At 40.9% G+C, this 17,470-nt stretch overlaps 1 protein-coding gene across 5 annotated transcripts in view; it reads left to right on the top strand.

Moving 5' to 3' along the window:
* The window catches only part of chdh (choline dehydrogenase), an 86,240-nt gene that overhangs the window by 54,321 nt on the left and 14,449 nt on the right, over nucleotides 1-17,470 (top strand). For all 5 annotated transcript variants that reach the window (XM_043708073.1, XM_043708071.1, XM_043708072.1 and 2 more), the window contains one exon: nucleotides 4,649-4,800. In XM_043708073.1, coding sequence (XP_043564008.1) covers nucleotides 4,649-4,800 — 152 coding nt within the window. The remainder of the gene's footprint in view (nucleotides 1-4,648; nucleotides 4,801-17,470) is intronic.

The following is a 17,470-nucleotide window of genomic DNA, read 5'->3' as shown; positions in this document are numbered from 1 at the left end:
TAATCTTTCTGGAATGCTAATGGGTTGGGGAGGGAAATATAACTCTGGTGGTGGGGTCCGTTTGTAGGTGGCGGAAGTGGTGGAGGATGATGCAATGTATGTGGAGGTTGGTGGGGTGGAAGGTGAGGACCAAGGAGGTTCTGTCCTTGTTATGTTGGGAGGGTTGGAGTTCAAGGGCTAAGGTGCGGGAAATGGCGGTGATGTGCTGGAGGACATCGTCGACCACATGGGAAGGGAAATTGTAATCTTGGAAGATGGAGACTATCTGAGACTTTCTGAGAAAGTTCATAGTTTGATTCTAAATATGGAGTCACTGTCTTATGAGAAGAGGTTGCTTAGGTTGACTTGTACACATTAGAGGTTAGAGTTGAAAAATGTAGCGCTGGAAAAGCACAGCAGGTCAGGCTGCATCCAAGGAGCAGGAGAGTCATCTTTTCAGGCATAAGCGCTTCATCGGGAATGTTGTGGGGGTGGAGGGGTCTAATAGGTTATTAGGAGGGTGGGTCTGGGGCTGGGGGGAGGGGAGCTGGGCAGGTGATAGGTGGATGCTGGTGGGGGGAAAGTGAGATTTAGAATTATTGAAACAAAAAAAGTTCCTTAGGGGTGTGGATATGGTTCATTCTGAGAGGTTATTTTCCCTTGTAGGAGAGTCCAGGATCAGAGAGCATAAACTCAGAGTAAGAGGTTGCTCAGTTAGGACGGAAATAAAGAGGAATTTCTTCTCTGGAAGTATTGAATCAGTTGAATTATTTACGACAGAAAGCTGTCAAGACTGCTCAATGCTTTTGAATATAAGTGTGGAACTTGAAGGCACGGCTCTGTAGGTTAATTGAGATTTTCTGTTTTCACTGTAAATATTAACAATCTCTAACATGATCATAACAATTGGCTCCATTCCTCAGTAACAAAGACAGTGTTACTTTTCTAGAATTATTAAGCATTTTTTATTTACATTGATGATTTAGCTCAATTTCTGCTGTTGTCTTTATTTATTTAAAATTGTAGAAGCCAGACTATCTGGTATCTGCAGTTAATTGACTTTCAAGTATGAGATTGTTGTTAAATGGTAGGCTCATTGGTACTTGGGCTTCTTCTGTACCTGTGATTGTTGCCCTTAACAGTGCATCAAACACTGTTGAGAAAGAAAACTAAATGAGGTGGAAGGAGAATTTAAACATTTATTTTTTAAATCAAATCAAAAGGAATCTGGTAAGTCACGGGTATTTTGGTATTTTGGAAATTCTTGGTGGTAGTGGCACTTTGTAAAATTGGAAATACCAGAGTGATCATCCAGTTTTTTTGTTAGTTCATAAAGAAGCTTAATATCTTGACTCATTGGAATCTTTGCAGAATATTCCATGCAGTGATGGCCAAAAACTGAAAAAGTAGAATGTGTGTGTGCAATTTTGATTAGACAGATATTGGTTCTGTTATATAGACTATAAGTGTCTATGCTTTTGTCATAATGGGACATACATGCATGTCATGGAATGCCAAAGACTGCATGCAGGGCTGTGCCTTCATGTGTGCTTGGGAAGTTCTGTGCCATTTTCCAGCGTCTGAAATGTACCCGTGACCCATATGTGACTTTGTTTAGGATTCTTGCCTTTTTGCACAGGGGCTCAACTCCTAACAATATTTAAAAACCAACCCAGTAAACCTGAACTCTCACCATACCACTCTATGGTCCCTTGTTGCTGAAGCAACCTCCGTGTTCCTTTACCCCTTGTTGTTGCTCTGTGCTCTTTCAGATTACCCATGCCATCTCTGTGCTACTTTAATTTCCCCATGTACTCTCCATTATCTCTCACCCAGTACTGACTGTATATAGTGCAAAAGTAATGGTATTAAAGTTATTGAGGGAAATTAAACTCAAATGATCTAATAAAATCATAAAATCAAATCTATTATCACTCATACTGGAAAAAATCTTTGCCAGTGCTAAAATAATTAAAATAATTTAAGTGTCTATTAGCTTTATAAACAAACAAATAACCACATCAAAAGCATAGTTTGCAGTTGCAGTTTCTTAAAGGTGGCAATCATTTTTTGATCAATAGACCACCTGTTGAGCTGAAGTGCTTGACTGCTTTGAAATTTAACCAATACTCAGATTGGGTGCACCTGTAATAACAAAAATCTCCAGGTATGTTGCCTCAAACTGACAGTCTTATTGTTAACTTAAGTAAAGCATATTAATTATGTTTGATTTCCATTTCAAAAGTAGAGTGCCTGCCAATCATTGAAGAGGAACAGGTGCAGAGATGTTGTACAGTTTTCAAAAGCATGGCTATCTACCAGTCAGTATTGTCAATCAGTTCAAATCGCAGCACAACACATGGCAGCAGAGGCTGACAGGATACTCCTTATTTTTACTTTTTCTACCATGGCATTTTCTTCATGGTAAAAATCCTGTATTGCATGCTGATACTGCCAGAATAGTGATCAATGTAAGAATCAACTTAATTTGGCAGGTCCATTGCATTAAAAATGCATCTACATTATGATTTAGTATCTAATAGTAATATTTGAAGGTGTCAACCTTCCTTATTCCTTAGCAGGCTTCTCCCAGTGGTCATGAATTTTTGAAAGAGCTGTGATTTTTTAAGTCTTCCAAAACCCGTATCCCTACAGGAAAATTGAAAGGGGGTGAAATGATGGGGAGCTCAATCTAAAAGTTAACATAATAGAGGTGACGAGTTGGTGTGACAGGGGTCTTTGTGATGTCATTGGCTCCTTCAATACCAGACTAAACTAGAGTACAAGACTAACCACACGAACCAATGTCGATTGTGGCAAGAGTTATATGATATAGTGGGTTGCAAAGCGAAGTTGAGTAGAATCGCTGAACCCTTCCCGATGAGCTTAATGCATTCTATGCTTGTTTTGAACAGTAGGTCAGTGAAATGATGCCATCTGCCCTGATAGCCTCAATTGCACCTGTACCCACAGTAACTGCAGCAGACATTAGATTGGCCTTCGTGAGGATAAAAGCGCAGAAAGCGATTGGCCCGGATGGATGCCGTGCACTCAGATCCTGCGCAGGCCAGCTGGCAGGAGTATTTGCAGACATCTTTAACCTCTCCTTACTACGATGTGAGGTTCCCACCTGCTTCTAGAAGACCACTATCATCCCACTGCCGAACAAAAATCAGGCAATGTGCCTTAAAAACTACCGCCCAGTGGCTCTGACAATCATCATTATGAAGTGTTTCAAAAGGTTGGTAATGGCACATATCCGCCTCCAGCCTCCCAAATGCATTAATCTGCTACAATTCACCTACCATCACAATAGGTCCATGGCAGATGCCATCTCCCTGGCCCTACACTGATCCCAAGGATACCAAGGACACCTACGTCAGACTCCTATTTATTGATTTTTGCTCCACCTACAACACCATAATTCCAACAAAACTTATCTCCAAACTCTGAGACCTGGGACTCTGCTTCCCTCTTTGCAATAGAACCCTTGACTTCCTGACCCACAGACTGCAATCAGTAAGGATAGGCGACAACACCTCCTCCACAATAATCTGCAACACCGGTGCTCCACCTGGCTGTGTACTCAGCCTCTTACTCTACTCCTCACGACTGTGTTGCCAAATTCAGCTCAAAGTCCATTTAAATTTTGCTGATGACACCACAGTAGTGAGTTGGATGTCAAACAACTCGGAGATAGTGAAGACTGCAGATACTGGAAAGTCAGTGTCAGTTAAGTGTGGAGCTCGAAAAAGCACAGCAGGTCAAGCAGCACCAGAGGAGCAGAGGATCTCAAACAATGTCAAGACAGAGTACAGGAAGAAGATAGACAGCTTAGTGATCTGGTATAAAGACCACAATCTCTCCCTCAATGTCAACAAAATGAAGGAGCTGGATGTGGAATGGAGGACACATCCCTGTCTGTATTAATGCTGCTGAAGTATAGTTTGTCGAGAGCTTCAAGTTGCTAGGAGTAAACACCATCAACTGTCTATCCTGGCCCATCCATGTCAATGCTACAAACAAGAAAGCACACCAATGCCTGTACTTCCTCAGAAGGCTAAGGAAATTGTTGACAGAAAACCAACAAAAATGCACAAATAAATCTGGGTTACAAGTGAGTTAAAACAAAATGGATTTCGGGGATTGGATGTAACCCGATGGATGCATTTTTGATATGCTTGATGTCAGGCATAAATCTAAAAAACGGTTACCATCAACACTATATGAGCACAGTGACAATGTAAGCAAAAATATAAAACATTATTTACCACATATGAATCTAAGATAATTACTATGGAATAAGTTTTGCAAAAGTCCTTTTTAAATAAATTCAGTAGTACCAACTGTAGGGAGTTCAAAGTTAAAAATCACACAACACCAGGTTATAGTCTAACAGGTTTAATTGGAAGCACACTAGCTTTCGGAGCGACGCTCCTTCATCAGGTGATAGCCACTATTTTTAACTTTGTACACCCCAGTCCAACACTGGCATTTCCAAATCACAACTGTAGGGACATCTTGAAGGCATTGCTTGAGTCATGGAAAGTTAACTTGATTAGCCAAGTTTATGATGAATGTAATTTTTATATCTTTCCATTGCAAGCTACAGAAAATGCAGACTAAATAGTTACTTCATTACTTATAGTCAAAATTTTCTGTATTTCAGGAAAAAGATGGAGTGCGGCCAGTGCTTACTTGCACCCTGCTTTGTTACGCAGGAACCTAACAGCAGAAGAGAAAACCTTTGTAACAAAAATTTTATTTGATGGCACCAAAGCCATTGGAGTTGAATTCATTCAAGCTGGATTACCAATAAAGGTACTGTAAGCATTGCATTTATTTGATGTCCCTCCATTTTTTCCTCATTTTTTATATATGTAAAAATGCTTGATGGTGCATCCAAATCAAATGCAATCCATCACCATTGCAGGAATTGTCAGATAACCAAATATTCTCATGCTTTCATCAGAAATTTATTTGAAAGTCTCCAACATTCCAAAACATTGGATATGTAGTTGGTATTTTTGTCTGTGAAATGAATTTAAGCTTAATTTAATTTAGTTTAACTTAAGTTGGAAAGTTGGTCTTGAATCTGCTTATGCCACTTTTTCAGGCAATGCATTCTCTATCATAAATATTTGGAAAGACAATTCCACATCTCCCTCTTGTTCTCAGTTATTTTAAATCTGTGTTCTCTGGGTATTAATCCATTTGTCTTTGGAAACATTTATTTAATCTGTGAAAATTTCTCATGATTTTGAACACTTCTTTTAAATTTCCCTCTTGACCTTCTCTGCTTAAGGGAACAATCCTATACTCTCTAGTTTCTCCATATTACTGAAGTTATATTTAAGAGCATAAGAAATTGAAGTAAATATATGCAGTCGCTTGAGCCCATTTCACCATTCATCACGACTGATTTTCAACACCATTTTCCTCCACTATCTCATTTTCTCTTGATAGATTTCTACACAGTAAAAAACATCAATTTCAGTATTGAACCATACTTACCAATTGTATCTTCACAATCCTCTGAGAATTCCGAATGTTCTTCATCCTCTGAATGATAAAACTCCTCTCATCTCCATTTTAACTGGTCTACACCTTATTCTGAGACTGTGTCCCCAATTGTAGCCATCTCCCCTTCCCACACCTCAACACTAGCCAGGTGAAGGAACCATCACACATAGATTCTTCAATCTAAAGATTTTGTATGTTTGACTGAGATCATCTTGCACTCTTCTAAACTCCAGAGAATTTGGGTCCATATAATAATTTCTCATAGAACAGCCCCTCCATCCCTGAAATTAGTTTGGTAAACATGTGTTGCACTTCTTCAGTAGCAAATATATTTTTCCTTCCGTAAGAAGTCAAAACTACTCATAACACTTCAAATGTGGTCATGTGAAAGCTCCATATAATTGCAGTAAGACATCTTTGCTCCTAAGCTCAAATCCTATAATGATAAAGGCCAACATACTGTATGCCACCTCAACTATTTGTTGTATATACATGTTAACTTTTAGTGACTGAATAAAAAAGAGATTCTAGTACTTCTCCTATGACTGATATTAGGCTAACAGATCTGTAACTCCCCATTTTCTTTTGCTCTCCATTCTTAAATTAGTGCGATAACATTAGACATTTTCCAATATTCCAAGATCATTCCAGAGACTATGGAATTTTAAAGATGACCACTGATGCATCTCACCCCCACAGACTCATGAACAAGGACATTTACATTCCTTAGTTCAATGATTCCTAGCCCCTCTCTATTAAAAACAATACTGCAGTTGAATTTTCTCAAAAGTAAGTTACATGTCAAGTTTGGGGAGTTTCATGGAGGGTTTTCTCATGCAGTTTTACACTGTTCACTTCATTAAGTGTACACTACACCCTCCGCAGTACGACTATTGCGCTGTCTTGCTCTCAGCAGTGAAATGCCTGCTGTTGCTTTGAACTTCCAGCCTTCATGGCTTGGGTGCAATATTTAAACTTCAGCTGCAAATTTGTCAAATGAGTCTGGTCTGAAGTAGCCCCCCAGATTACTACAGATTCCTCCATTACAAAATGGAGGAATCCTCAACAATGTCACAAAGAGATAAATGACTTTGACACTCTGTGTGTTAAGGGTAAGTACTATCATTTTTCCACTGCTACTTCATACTTGTAATACTGCCATTTGATCTACTTTTTACCAAGACCCGTAGTCTACTACTCTCAATATTGTATCCACCATCTTCTTCAATGGCTCTCAACCACCTCACCTCCCAAACTAACAATCTTTCCTGCCCTCTGTGCTTCCCAGTAATTCAATTGGGCTACCTCATTATCTTTCCTGACTGATGCAGAATCAGCACCCTGACTGACCACAGTCATGGAAAGCTGCTTGAGTATCTGTCTAAAAGCAAGGAAGAGATACAGTGAGCATCCAAACCGTGCTCAGTTACTTAGCACCAGATAAAGCAAACTAGGAGATGGAAATGTGTTGCTGGAAAAGCGCAGCAGGTCAGGCAGCATCTAGGGAACAGGAGAATCGACGTTTCGGGCATTAGCCCTTCTTTAGGAACACATTTCCATCTCTGATCTCCAGCATCTGCAGACCTCACTTTCTCCTCAAAGCAAACTAGGAGCCCTGAGATACATCCTGTTCCAATGCATGTAATGAGAGCCTATCTCTGCATATAACAGATTGGCAGGAGTATTACAATGTAGGGTGTATATCAGCTCCAAATTGCAGACCTGTATTTAAAGTGAGTCCCAAATTTGCCATACTGGTTTTAGGCTGGTGCTTTGCCAATGCCAGTCTCCATAGTTGGAGGATGTAGTCAGTCACTGCCCGTGGAGTGTGCTCTGATATGTGTGGATTGCTGGCCAACATAGAGGCCTAGCAAAGGCCCTGGTGAGCTGTTGCTAACAGGTACCCATTCAGACTTTCATGCTGGGAATTGTCATCATCAGTTTCTCGCCACTGTTTGGGGCAAACTGCATATACATTAGATGAAATTCGGTAATGATAAGACGTTAATGCATGTAAAATAGGCCCCTCACCACTCACTAGTAAGAGTCTCATCTAGTTGTTAAAATCTTTAGTAGAACATCAGATATTTTTTTCCTCTCAGTGTTGAGAATGTTGTTTTTCCATTCTCACCGTATTTTCCCAACTGACTCACCATTGCTCACGTTGTTCAGGGCTTGGGATAACACAGCACTCTAAATTTTTGTTTTTCTTACCAAAATGAACAACCTCATTGATTTCCCATCTATTCTCCTAGTTATGTCCTCAAAAGCTCCAACACTATTTCCCTTTCATAAATCCATGTCAACTATATCCAGTTCTGCTGTTATGTTCAAATGTCCTGTTATCAAATCCTTTATTATAGATAGACTTTGCTAGCATAGTAAGGTCAGAAGTGAGAATGTTTGCTAATAATTGCACAATATTCCGCACAATTTACAACTCCAGTAGTTTAAGAAGCCAATTCAGCTCAACCAGTGAAGCCCATATCTCATGACTGAATAGATAAGTTCTAGGATTTCTCCTTTGATTGATGTTAGGCTAACGGATTTATACCTGCCCATTTTCTTTTGTCCTCCATTCTTAAATTGTGTGGTTACGTTAAACATCTTTCAGTATGCCAGGATTATTCCAGAGATTATCGGATTTTAACGAAGACCACTGATGCATCTATCACCCCTGCAGTCACATCTTTCAACAGTCTGGGATATAGATCATCAGGTTGAAGGGATTTGTTCACATTAAGTCCCATTCATTTCTCTAGCACTACATTTTTACATACATTAATATTTTGTAGTTCCTTGCTTGCATTAGCCTCTGGATTTACCATTATTCTTGGGAGGTCTTTTTGATATCCCTGTCCGTGAAGACAGACACAGTGTATTTGCTTACTGAATCCATATCTGTTTTGCCATGTCCATTGACACCACCTGCATATGTACTATGTATGACTTAAATTTGCGCATTTAAGTGGATTCAGCTTTAAACTTGGTGTGGTTATGAAGTGGGTGTTGGGGGTTGGTTGTGAATGGGGGAGGGGATGAACTATCCTCCCTCGCTCACCAACACCCCCCCATCCTTCCCATCACTTTCCACCCTCTGTTCTCCCTCCCACCTCCATAACCACCACCTGTCCTCTCTCCTGTCCCTCAATGCTCTAACTCCCACCTCCGTACTACACCCTCCTCCCAATCCTCCTTCATCACCCCCCTTTCTGCGTGCTCTTCTCTTCCCTCACTCCCTCCTCTTCCTCATTCCATCCTCATCCTCACTATTCCCCTCCTGACTTTGTCTGTGCCCTCAGTCCACTCCCTCACTTTGGCCTGTTGAACTCCATTCAAAAGGATGCTTCTATTCTGCACATTTGCAGTTCCTTTGTGTATAATCTCATTGAAATTCTACAGGATGTGTAACATTTCTGGAAACATGCATACATAGTTACAAGTGAAACTATGTGTTAATAGACACCGGCGTTTTTGTTCTTCTCTTCCTTTTTTTAAAAAAATTGATTCATGAGATGTGGATGTCACTGGCTAGGCAAGCATTTCTTGCCCATCCCTAATTGTTCAGAGGGCAGTTTTAGAGTCAATCGCATTGCTGTGAGTCTGGAGTCACATGTAAGCTAGGCGAGGTACGGATGGCAGTTTCATTCCCTAAAAGACATTAGCGAACCAGATGAGTTTTAGGACAACTGAGAACAGTGTTGCTGGTCATTATTAGACTCTTATTGTTATGGTGGGATTCAAACCTGGGTTCCCAGAACATTGTCAGGTCTCTGACTTAACAGTCTAGTGATAATACCCGTACCACCACCTCCCCCACACATACCTGTAGACGTTTTTAAAGTCAGTTTTTATGTTTTGTGCTAAGTTATTGCTATATTAAATGTACTCTTTTTAAAAAAAAAAATCTCTTGTCTTTTGCCATGATGTGGAGGTGCCAGTGTTGGACTGGGTGGACACAGTTAAAAATCACACAACACCAGGTTATATTCCAACAGGTTTATTTTGAAATACTAGCTTTCAGAGCACTGTTCCTTCATCAGGTAGCTGTGGAGCAGGATCATAAGGCAGAGAACATTTAGCAAAAGATCTCAGTGTCATGCAACTAAAATGATATATTGAACAAACCTAGGTTGTTGTTAAATCTTTCACCTTTTAGAATGGATTGCAGGTTTCGGTTCATTAATATGTAAATTCCAGAACTTCTTTCCAGTCACATGGCATGGTGGCTCAGTGGTTAGCACGGCTGCCTCACAGCGCCAAGGTCCCAGCTTCGATTCCAGCCTCGGGCGACTGTCTGTGTGGAGTTTGCACATTCTCCCTGTGTCTGCGGTTTCCTCCCACAGTCCAAAGATGTGAAGGTCAGGTGAATTGGCCATGTTGAATTGCCCATAGTGTTAGGTGCATTAGTCAGGGACTCTGATGAGTTCCTCTTCAAAGGGTCAGTGTGGACTGGTTAGGCCGAAGGGCCTGTATCCACACTCTGGGGAATCTAATCTAATCTAACCTAAGCTACATTCTCGAGATAACTTAAGGTTTTATTAAGTAAAAGTGACATTTCAATTCAGACAATGTAATGAAGGTGTGAGGTTAAAATGTTACATGGGTAGACTGTTTGCATTGACTGCCCGCAAACTGTGTGCTTTTTGGACAAAATAGAATGTATCTGCAATTACAATTCTGCAAATGCACATTCAACACAGAGACTTATATGTGTATGTGTATGTGTGTGTGTGTGCGTGCGTGCATGTGAGGGGGAGAGAGGGATTGAGTGTGCATGTGTGTATCTGGGCGAGAGTGTGCGTTTGCGTGTGTGCATGCTTGGTAGAGTGTATGCCTGAGTGTGATGGAGTATAAGCCTGTGAGAGGTTGTGTGCCTGGTGAGAGTGTAGGAGGTGTATGTGTGTGTGTCTGAGAGAGAGCATGTGTATGAGAGAGAGTCTGCGTGAGTGTGAGAGTATGTAGGAGTGCGTGTGTATGTGTGCTTGTGTGTGTGTGAGAGAGTGTAGTGTAGTGAGGTCACCTGTAGTGTGCCATGAACCTCAGGTGCCGGTTGAGTCCATCTTCATGGGTACTGAACGTGGGTATCAGCATCTGCTCGGCCACTCTGCGTTGTTGCATATCCTGAAGTCCGCCTTGGAGGATGGTTACCCGAGGGTTCGAGGTCAAATGTCCCTGACCGCTGTGCACACACACACATATAAGTCTGTGGGGTGAATTTGTATTTGCGGAATTGTAATTGCAGATCCATTCTATTTTGTTTAAAAAGCACACAATCTATAGGCAGTCAATCCATGTAACATTTTATAAATTCCTACTTTGGATATAGAACCAGTTGGGCTCAAGATTGGGATACAGACGGACTCTAACCTCACACTTTCAATACATTGTCTGAGCTAAGATGTCATCTTTTTTAAATAAAATTTTAAGTTATCTTGAGAATATGACTGGAAAGAAGTTCTGGGATTTACGTATTGATGAACCGAAACCTGCAACCCATTCTAAAAGATGAAAAACTTAACAGCAACCTAGGTTTATTCAATAAATTGTTTCAGTTGCATGACACTGAGATCTTTTGCTATAAATTGTGTGTCTTATGATCCTGCTCCACAGCTACCTGATGAAGGAGCACCGCTCCAAAAGCAAGCACTTCCAAATAAACCTGTTGGGCTATAACCTGGTGTTGTGTGATTTTTAACTTGGTCTTTTGCAGAAAATCTTTCCAATCCACATGCTTGCCATTTTTTAAACAACATTAGAAGTTTTCTTCTTCATCGAATAGAACCCTTGATGGCTTCACAGTTCTATGTCTGAAATAGCCTGTTCTCCTTTTGTTCCTCTGCATGCTGCTCTGAGAAAAATATCTTGCATATATTCGAAGAGTTTGTACTTTGCAACAATTGTACTAAATAGTATTACCTATTTACCGTAGTCTATTGAAATCCTTCACGATTGCTGTATTACCACTGTTAGGTTCACTTCTGGCTAATTAATTCATACTGTGCTTTGTATTTTCATTGATGCTTGGTGAACTATAAACAACTCACATCAAAGTTTTCTGCTTCTTTTGAAGCATCGGAGCATTGGAGGCTGAGGTTTGCAGAATTATGAGGGGCATGGATAGGGTAATAGGCAAAGTCTTTTCCCTGGGGTGGGGGCGTCAAGAACTAGAGGGCATAGGTTTAGGGTGAGAGGGGAAAGACATAAAAGAGACGTAAGAGGCAACATTTTCACACAGAGGGTGGTACGGGTATGGAATGAGCTGCCAGAGGATGCAGGATGGAGGCTGCTAGAATTGCAACATTTAAGAGGCATTTGGATGGGTATATGAATAGGAAGGGTTTGGAGGGATATGGGCCGGGTGCTGGCAGGTGGGACTAGATTGGGTTGGGGTATCTGGTTGGCATGGACGGGTTGGACCGAAGGGTCTGTTTCCATGCTGTACAACTCTATCACTATGACTCTGTCTGGACCTAGGGGTGCGGGGAGGGGGCGGTAGCTAGTACGGGTGTCTCTGTTCTGTGATTGGTCAATAAGCACTCACAATCAGTCTGGTTCTTTAAGGTTTCATTCTTTATTTCTTCATATGGCCAGGTACAGAGCATCTCGAAACACAGAGGTTGTCTATATCCGTATTCCTCGGAGGAACTGCATGCATGGCTTAAAACAAAGACATTTTTATACTTTCCTTAAAGAAGGGTACAGGCTATGACCGCACAGTACATTCAACCAATTACCAATCAATACGCAATACTGCTTTATTTGACAGTTACTTGGTCCAGTGATATTTCCTGGGAACCAATTTTGTTTTCCAACACTGAGGCCAGCATTATCTCACTAACCGAGCCATTGCGCCTGCATCTGAAGGTCAGTTAGGCTGGCCAGTAATTAGATTACTTACATTTTTAGATTAGATTAGATTAGATTACTTACAGTTTTATCTAGTCCACTTATTTCTATGCTGTAAAGGGAGCATTGTCTGCTATTCTTTATTGAAGCAGACTGTGGTTAGTCAATTATGCAGCTCTAGCAGAATTAGCAATTAGTAACAAAAGCCATTTTATGCAGCTTTAGCAGAATTATCAATTTGCAGCCTAGAAGCCCTTTTATTGCTGCCTAAGTTATTAAGAGCATCTGTTAAATGGTTGTTCCTGACAACTAGTTACCTCAGCCTGTATTCAGGTTTCAGATCCTCACTTTCTGCCTCTTAGTTCCGTCCAAACATTTTCTGCATTTCGAACTTGTGTCATATTTTCAAGGGTACACCTAATTAACAAAGCTACCCCGGCACCTTTACCCAGCTTCCTGATTGTTAGGTACCCTTAGATATTCATGTCTCAGCTTTGGTTCCTGTGTAGCTATATCTCTAATAAGCATGAGTGTGTACAAATTAATTTCTATTTCAGCTCTCAATTCATATGAATTATTGTGCATACCATTGATGTTCAGATACAGAGTCCTTAATTCAGGTTTTTGTTACCTCTGGTCCTCTTTGCTGACATGCTCTTATGGTTGCAGTCATTGGCTCTTCCTAACATCCTCTGTTTATCTTTACATTTACTGCTACTTTTATCTATAGTCTTGCATTTAATTTGCACAGTCTTCCCCTCAATAATTCCTTACTCTTCCTGATTAGTTAAAGCCCTCTCTACTTCCCTACCTATATCATTCATGAGTACATTACCTCCAGCAAGTTCAACTGAAGTCCATTCCAACAGAACAGCTCCATCTTTCCAAGGCTGCGGTGCCAGTATCTCACAAATTGGAACCTACTTCTCCCACATCTGTCTTTGAGTAATGCACTTTATTCACTAACCTTCTGTACCCCATCTCAATGTGCATGTGGCTCAGGTGTTAATATCCCACTTGACAATAATACTGGTCAAATCAGATTCCAGAGGGAAACCTGAACCATAAGCTTTACTTTCGGAATCTGTTTACGATAACGGTCAGTTACTCAACATATTCACAAGAGACTAGTAATGTATTTTTTTTAAAAAAGAATATCCAAGTTTTCTACACATACAAGGAAAGAAATGAACTCTTTTATGCTATATAAGAGCTGGTTGAAACAATCCTATTACAAGATTCAGAAGCAAGGATTCAACTCTTTTCACACAACCTTACAGATATACAAACCTGAGTGAAGGGTCATCCTTTTTCAACTTTAAAGTTCCTAATCAAATTGATTGGGCAAACTCCTGCATTCACTGTCGTTAACTATTTCTTTAGTTAATTGTCTTCCTGAATCCCTTAAGCAACTGCAAATGCAGATCATTTATTTCTTAAAATGACACTCAGGACTTTTGTCTTTTCTGCCTGAACTGTTTTGGAGACAGCTATTTTTAATTGTGTTTCCCTTTTTTATTACACTCTTTGTCTTTCTCCTCTCTTATCCACTCCCAGAAACAACAGTCAATGCCATTCCAAAATTTCAGTCTGTGGGACATACTTCACAACAGTTCTCCAGTTTTTTTTTTGCTCAGTACTTCCACTTACTCATTCTTAAAGATTGACAAATCCCTCCTAAATTCAAATTTCAATCTCAGATGAGCTCCACTTTGTTATGGTTCCAGTTAGTGATAATACAGTGAAGTCAGATCCAAAACTCCCTCCAAACGGACCCCACCACCAGGGATATATTTCCCTCCCCTTCCCTATCAGCGTTCCGAAAAGACCACTCCCTCCGTGACTCTCTCGTCAGGTCCACACCCCCCACCAACCCAACCTCCACTCCCGGCACCTTCCCCTGCAACCGCAAGAAATGCAAAACTTGCACCCACACCTCCCCCCTTACTTCCCTCCAAGGCCCCAAGGGACACTTCCATATCTGCCACAAATTCACCTGCACGTCCACACACATCATCTATTGCATCCACTGCACCCGATGTGGCCTCCTCTTTATTGGGGAGACAGGCCGCCTACTTGCGGAACGTTTCAGAGAACACCTCTGGGACACCCGGACCAACCAACCCAACCACCCCGTGGCTCAACACTTCAACTCCCCCTCCCACTCCACCAAGGACATACAGGTCCTTGGACTCCTCCATCGCCAGACCATAGCACTTTCCACCTATCGCAATTCCAACGCCCCTCCCCCAAGTCCCTCCTCCTTACCTTTTATCTTAGCCTGCTTGACACACTTTCCTCATTCCTGAAGAAGGTCTTATGCCCGAAACGTCGATTCTCCTGTTCCTTGGATGCTGCCTGACCTGCTGCGCTTTTCCAGCAACACATTTTCAGCTCTGATCTCCAGCATCTGCAGTCCTCACTTTCTCCTCCAAAACTGAAGCCGGGTTTGATAGACCATAAGTTTTATTTTGGTAATTTGTTTGTACCATTGTACTCAGTTACTGAACATGTTCACAAGAGGCTTCTAACAAAATGTACTTCTAACAAAAAAAAGGTTATTAAAAAAAAGAACTCTTTCACATTGTGCAAAAATATTTGAAATAGTCTTATTACACATATTAGAGGTGGAGATTCAACCTTTTTGCTCCCAAAGAATAATCCAGCAGATGCTCAATGAAGCATCTCCCTGTTTCCATTTTAAAATTAACTTTCAATGAGTATGTCTGTAATTGCTTTCTGTTTGGTGAACTTATGTATTTAAAAAAAATTCTGACTCTTCCTGAAACCCTTAATCAATCCAGTAACGCTGTTTACTGATTTCATAAAAAGAGTTGCCTGAACTCTGCTTCCACAGCCTTCTGTTTCTGGAGATTTCTGTTACTGACATTAATCTGCACAGAACTTATTTTCTTCTTCTCTGCCTGTTTTGAACACTGCTGAAGTGCATTGCTGCTATTATAGGCCTTTTTTTTCTGTATGACCTACTTCTCTCTCTGAAAGAAATTTAAATACTCGATGACCTTCTGGTTATTTCTGTCTTTCTAAACCCACATTTTTTCTCTCTTTTACCATTGTTCACACTGCACTCAACTATTCACCTCTGTAGATTGAAAAGCTTCATTTAAAGGTATATAAACAGATTTTCAGACATTGGGGAGACAGGCCTCCTACTTGTGGAACATTTCAGAGAACACCTCTGGGATACCCGCACCAACCAACCCAACCGGCCTGTGGCTGAACACTTTAACTCCCCCTCCCACTCCGCCAAGGACATGCAGTCCTTGGCCTCCTCCATTGCCAGACCAGGGCAACATGACGCCTGGAGGAAGAACGCCTCATCTTCCACCTAGGAACCCTCCAACCACAGGGTTGAAGGCAGATTTCTCCAGTATCCTCATTTCCCCTCCCCCCACCTTTTCTCAGTTCCAACTCTCAGACTCAGCACCGCCTTCTTGACCTGCAATCTTCTTCCCGACTCTCCACCCCTACCCCCTCTCCGGCCTATCACCCTCACCTTAACCTCCTTCCACCTATCGCGTTCCCAACGCCCCTCCTCCAAGTCCCTCCTCCCTGCTTGGCACACCTTCCTCATTCCTGAAGAAGGGCTTATGCCCGAAATGTCGATTCTCCTTCTCCTTTGATACTGCCTGACCTGCTGCGCTTTTCCAGCAACACATTTTTCAGCTCAGATTTCCAGACAATTTGGAATCACTCTCTGAATTCAAAACTGAAACCAAAACGATGACCCCTAACTCTCTCAATCTAGACAAATCAAATCAAACCTAAACCAAACATGGTTTAGAGCCTAAGTTTCTAAATAATAACTTTAAATCATGAAACCTGAATCATAAACCTTCTTAACACAGCATTAATTCAGACATTATTGAGTTTAAGGTTCTGCCTTTGCATTTAGATCCTTGCTCTTCATATTGTCATTGCATGAACCTCCTTCCTAGTCTTACCCATGATATTGTAACAACTTGACAATGACAACTGGATTCTCCCCCTCCCATACAGTGTCCTAACATATCCTGCACAAATATCCTGAACCTTTCCACTGGACAGGCAACATAGTCATCTTTTAGGTTCTCGCTGTTAAGTGCTGAGAATAGTTTCCATCACATTCCTTTTAACATCTCTGTTTGATTAGCTTTCTGCATCACCATACCATGATCTGCAAGCTCATCCACACTATAACCTTCGCTTTTGTCTATGTAAGCTGCAAGGACGTTGAATCTGTTGGACAATTGCAAGGACTGAGACTCCTTACTCCCAACTTTGTGGCCCCCTTTACTGCCTGACTCACAGTCACAACCTCCTGTCTCTAGCCACTGACAAAATCAAACAAAGCTAACCTAAAGTGATATGACGGCCTTATGGAACAATAAGACCAGGTAACTTGCCCCTTCCTGATGCAACGCAATGAATGAAGTTTAGCCCACAGCTCAAACTATTTGAGTTGAAGCTCCTTCAGCTGCAAACATTTATCTGCAGTACAGTTGCCATGGACTGATATGGCATCTAATAACTCCGATATGCTGCAATCATGTCACATTACCCCTTTGTCTTCTTTGTTGTGTTATTTAAATTTGCGTATTTATTTCAGTTAAGTTATAGTTCCCCTCATCAACTAGCTCCTGACTTCACACTGTACACTGAAGTAGCACTCAAGTTATTTTTTACATCAACTACTTCTGATATCCCCTTCAATTTACTTTCTTTTAAAATGTGCCAAGATCTAAAATATAGGAAGATAAAATAGTTTTAGGGGTTTGTTCACTATTAATCTATCACTACATGCCCTCTTGGAACAGATGATACGTTATCACAGACTTTAGTACTAGTGAAAGCACAAAGTAGCATTGTTGTAGTGTTCCATTTGTTTTTGAGTTTCTTCCAATTTATGAACAAAGAGTCATTGTTTTGTGATGACCGTGTAACACTTTGCTTTCCAAACTACATGTAGATCACAAATATGTTTATGGAAATTCCTTATTTGTTCAGATATAGAGAATGGTGCTGATGTATTGCTTTTTCTTGGAATTGCTAATAGAAAATTATTTTTGCTTAATTTGCATTGGGTGGGATTTTCCTCTGGCAAGAAATAGCAAGAAAG

The sequence above is a fragment of the Chiloscyllium plagiosum genome, chromosome 18, assembly GCF_004010195.1.
Source record: "Chiloscyllium plagiosum isolate BGI_BamShark_2017 chromosome 18, ASM401019v2, whole genome shotgun sequence".
NCBI classification, from domain to species: Eukaryota; Metazoa; Chordata; class Chondrichthyes; order Orectolobiformes; family Hemiscylliidae; genus Chiloscyllium; species Chiloscyllium plagiosum.
The sequence above is the reverse complement of the archived record's forward strand: the minus strand, read 5'-3'. Positions and strand labels throughout refer to the sequence as shown.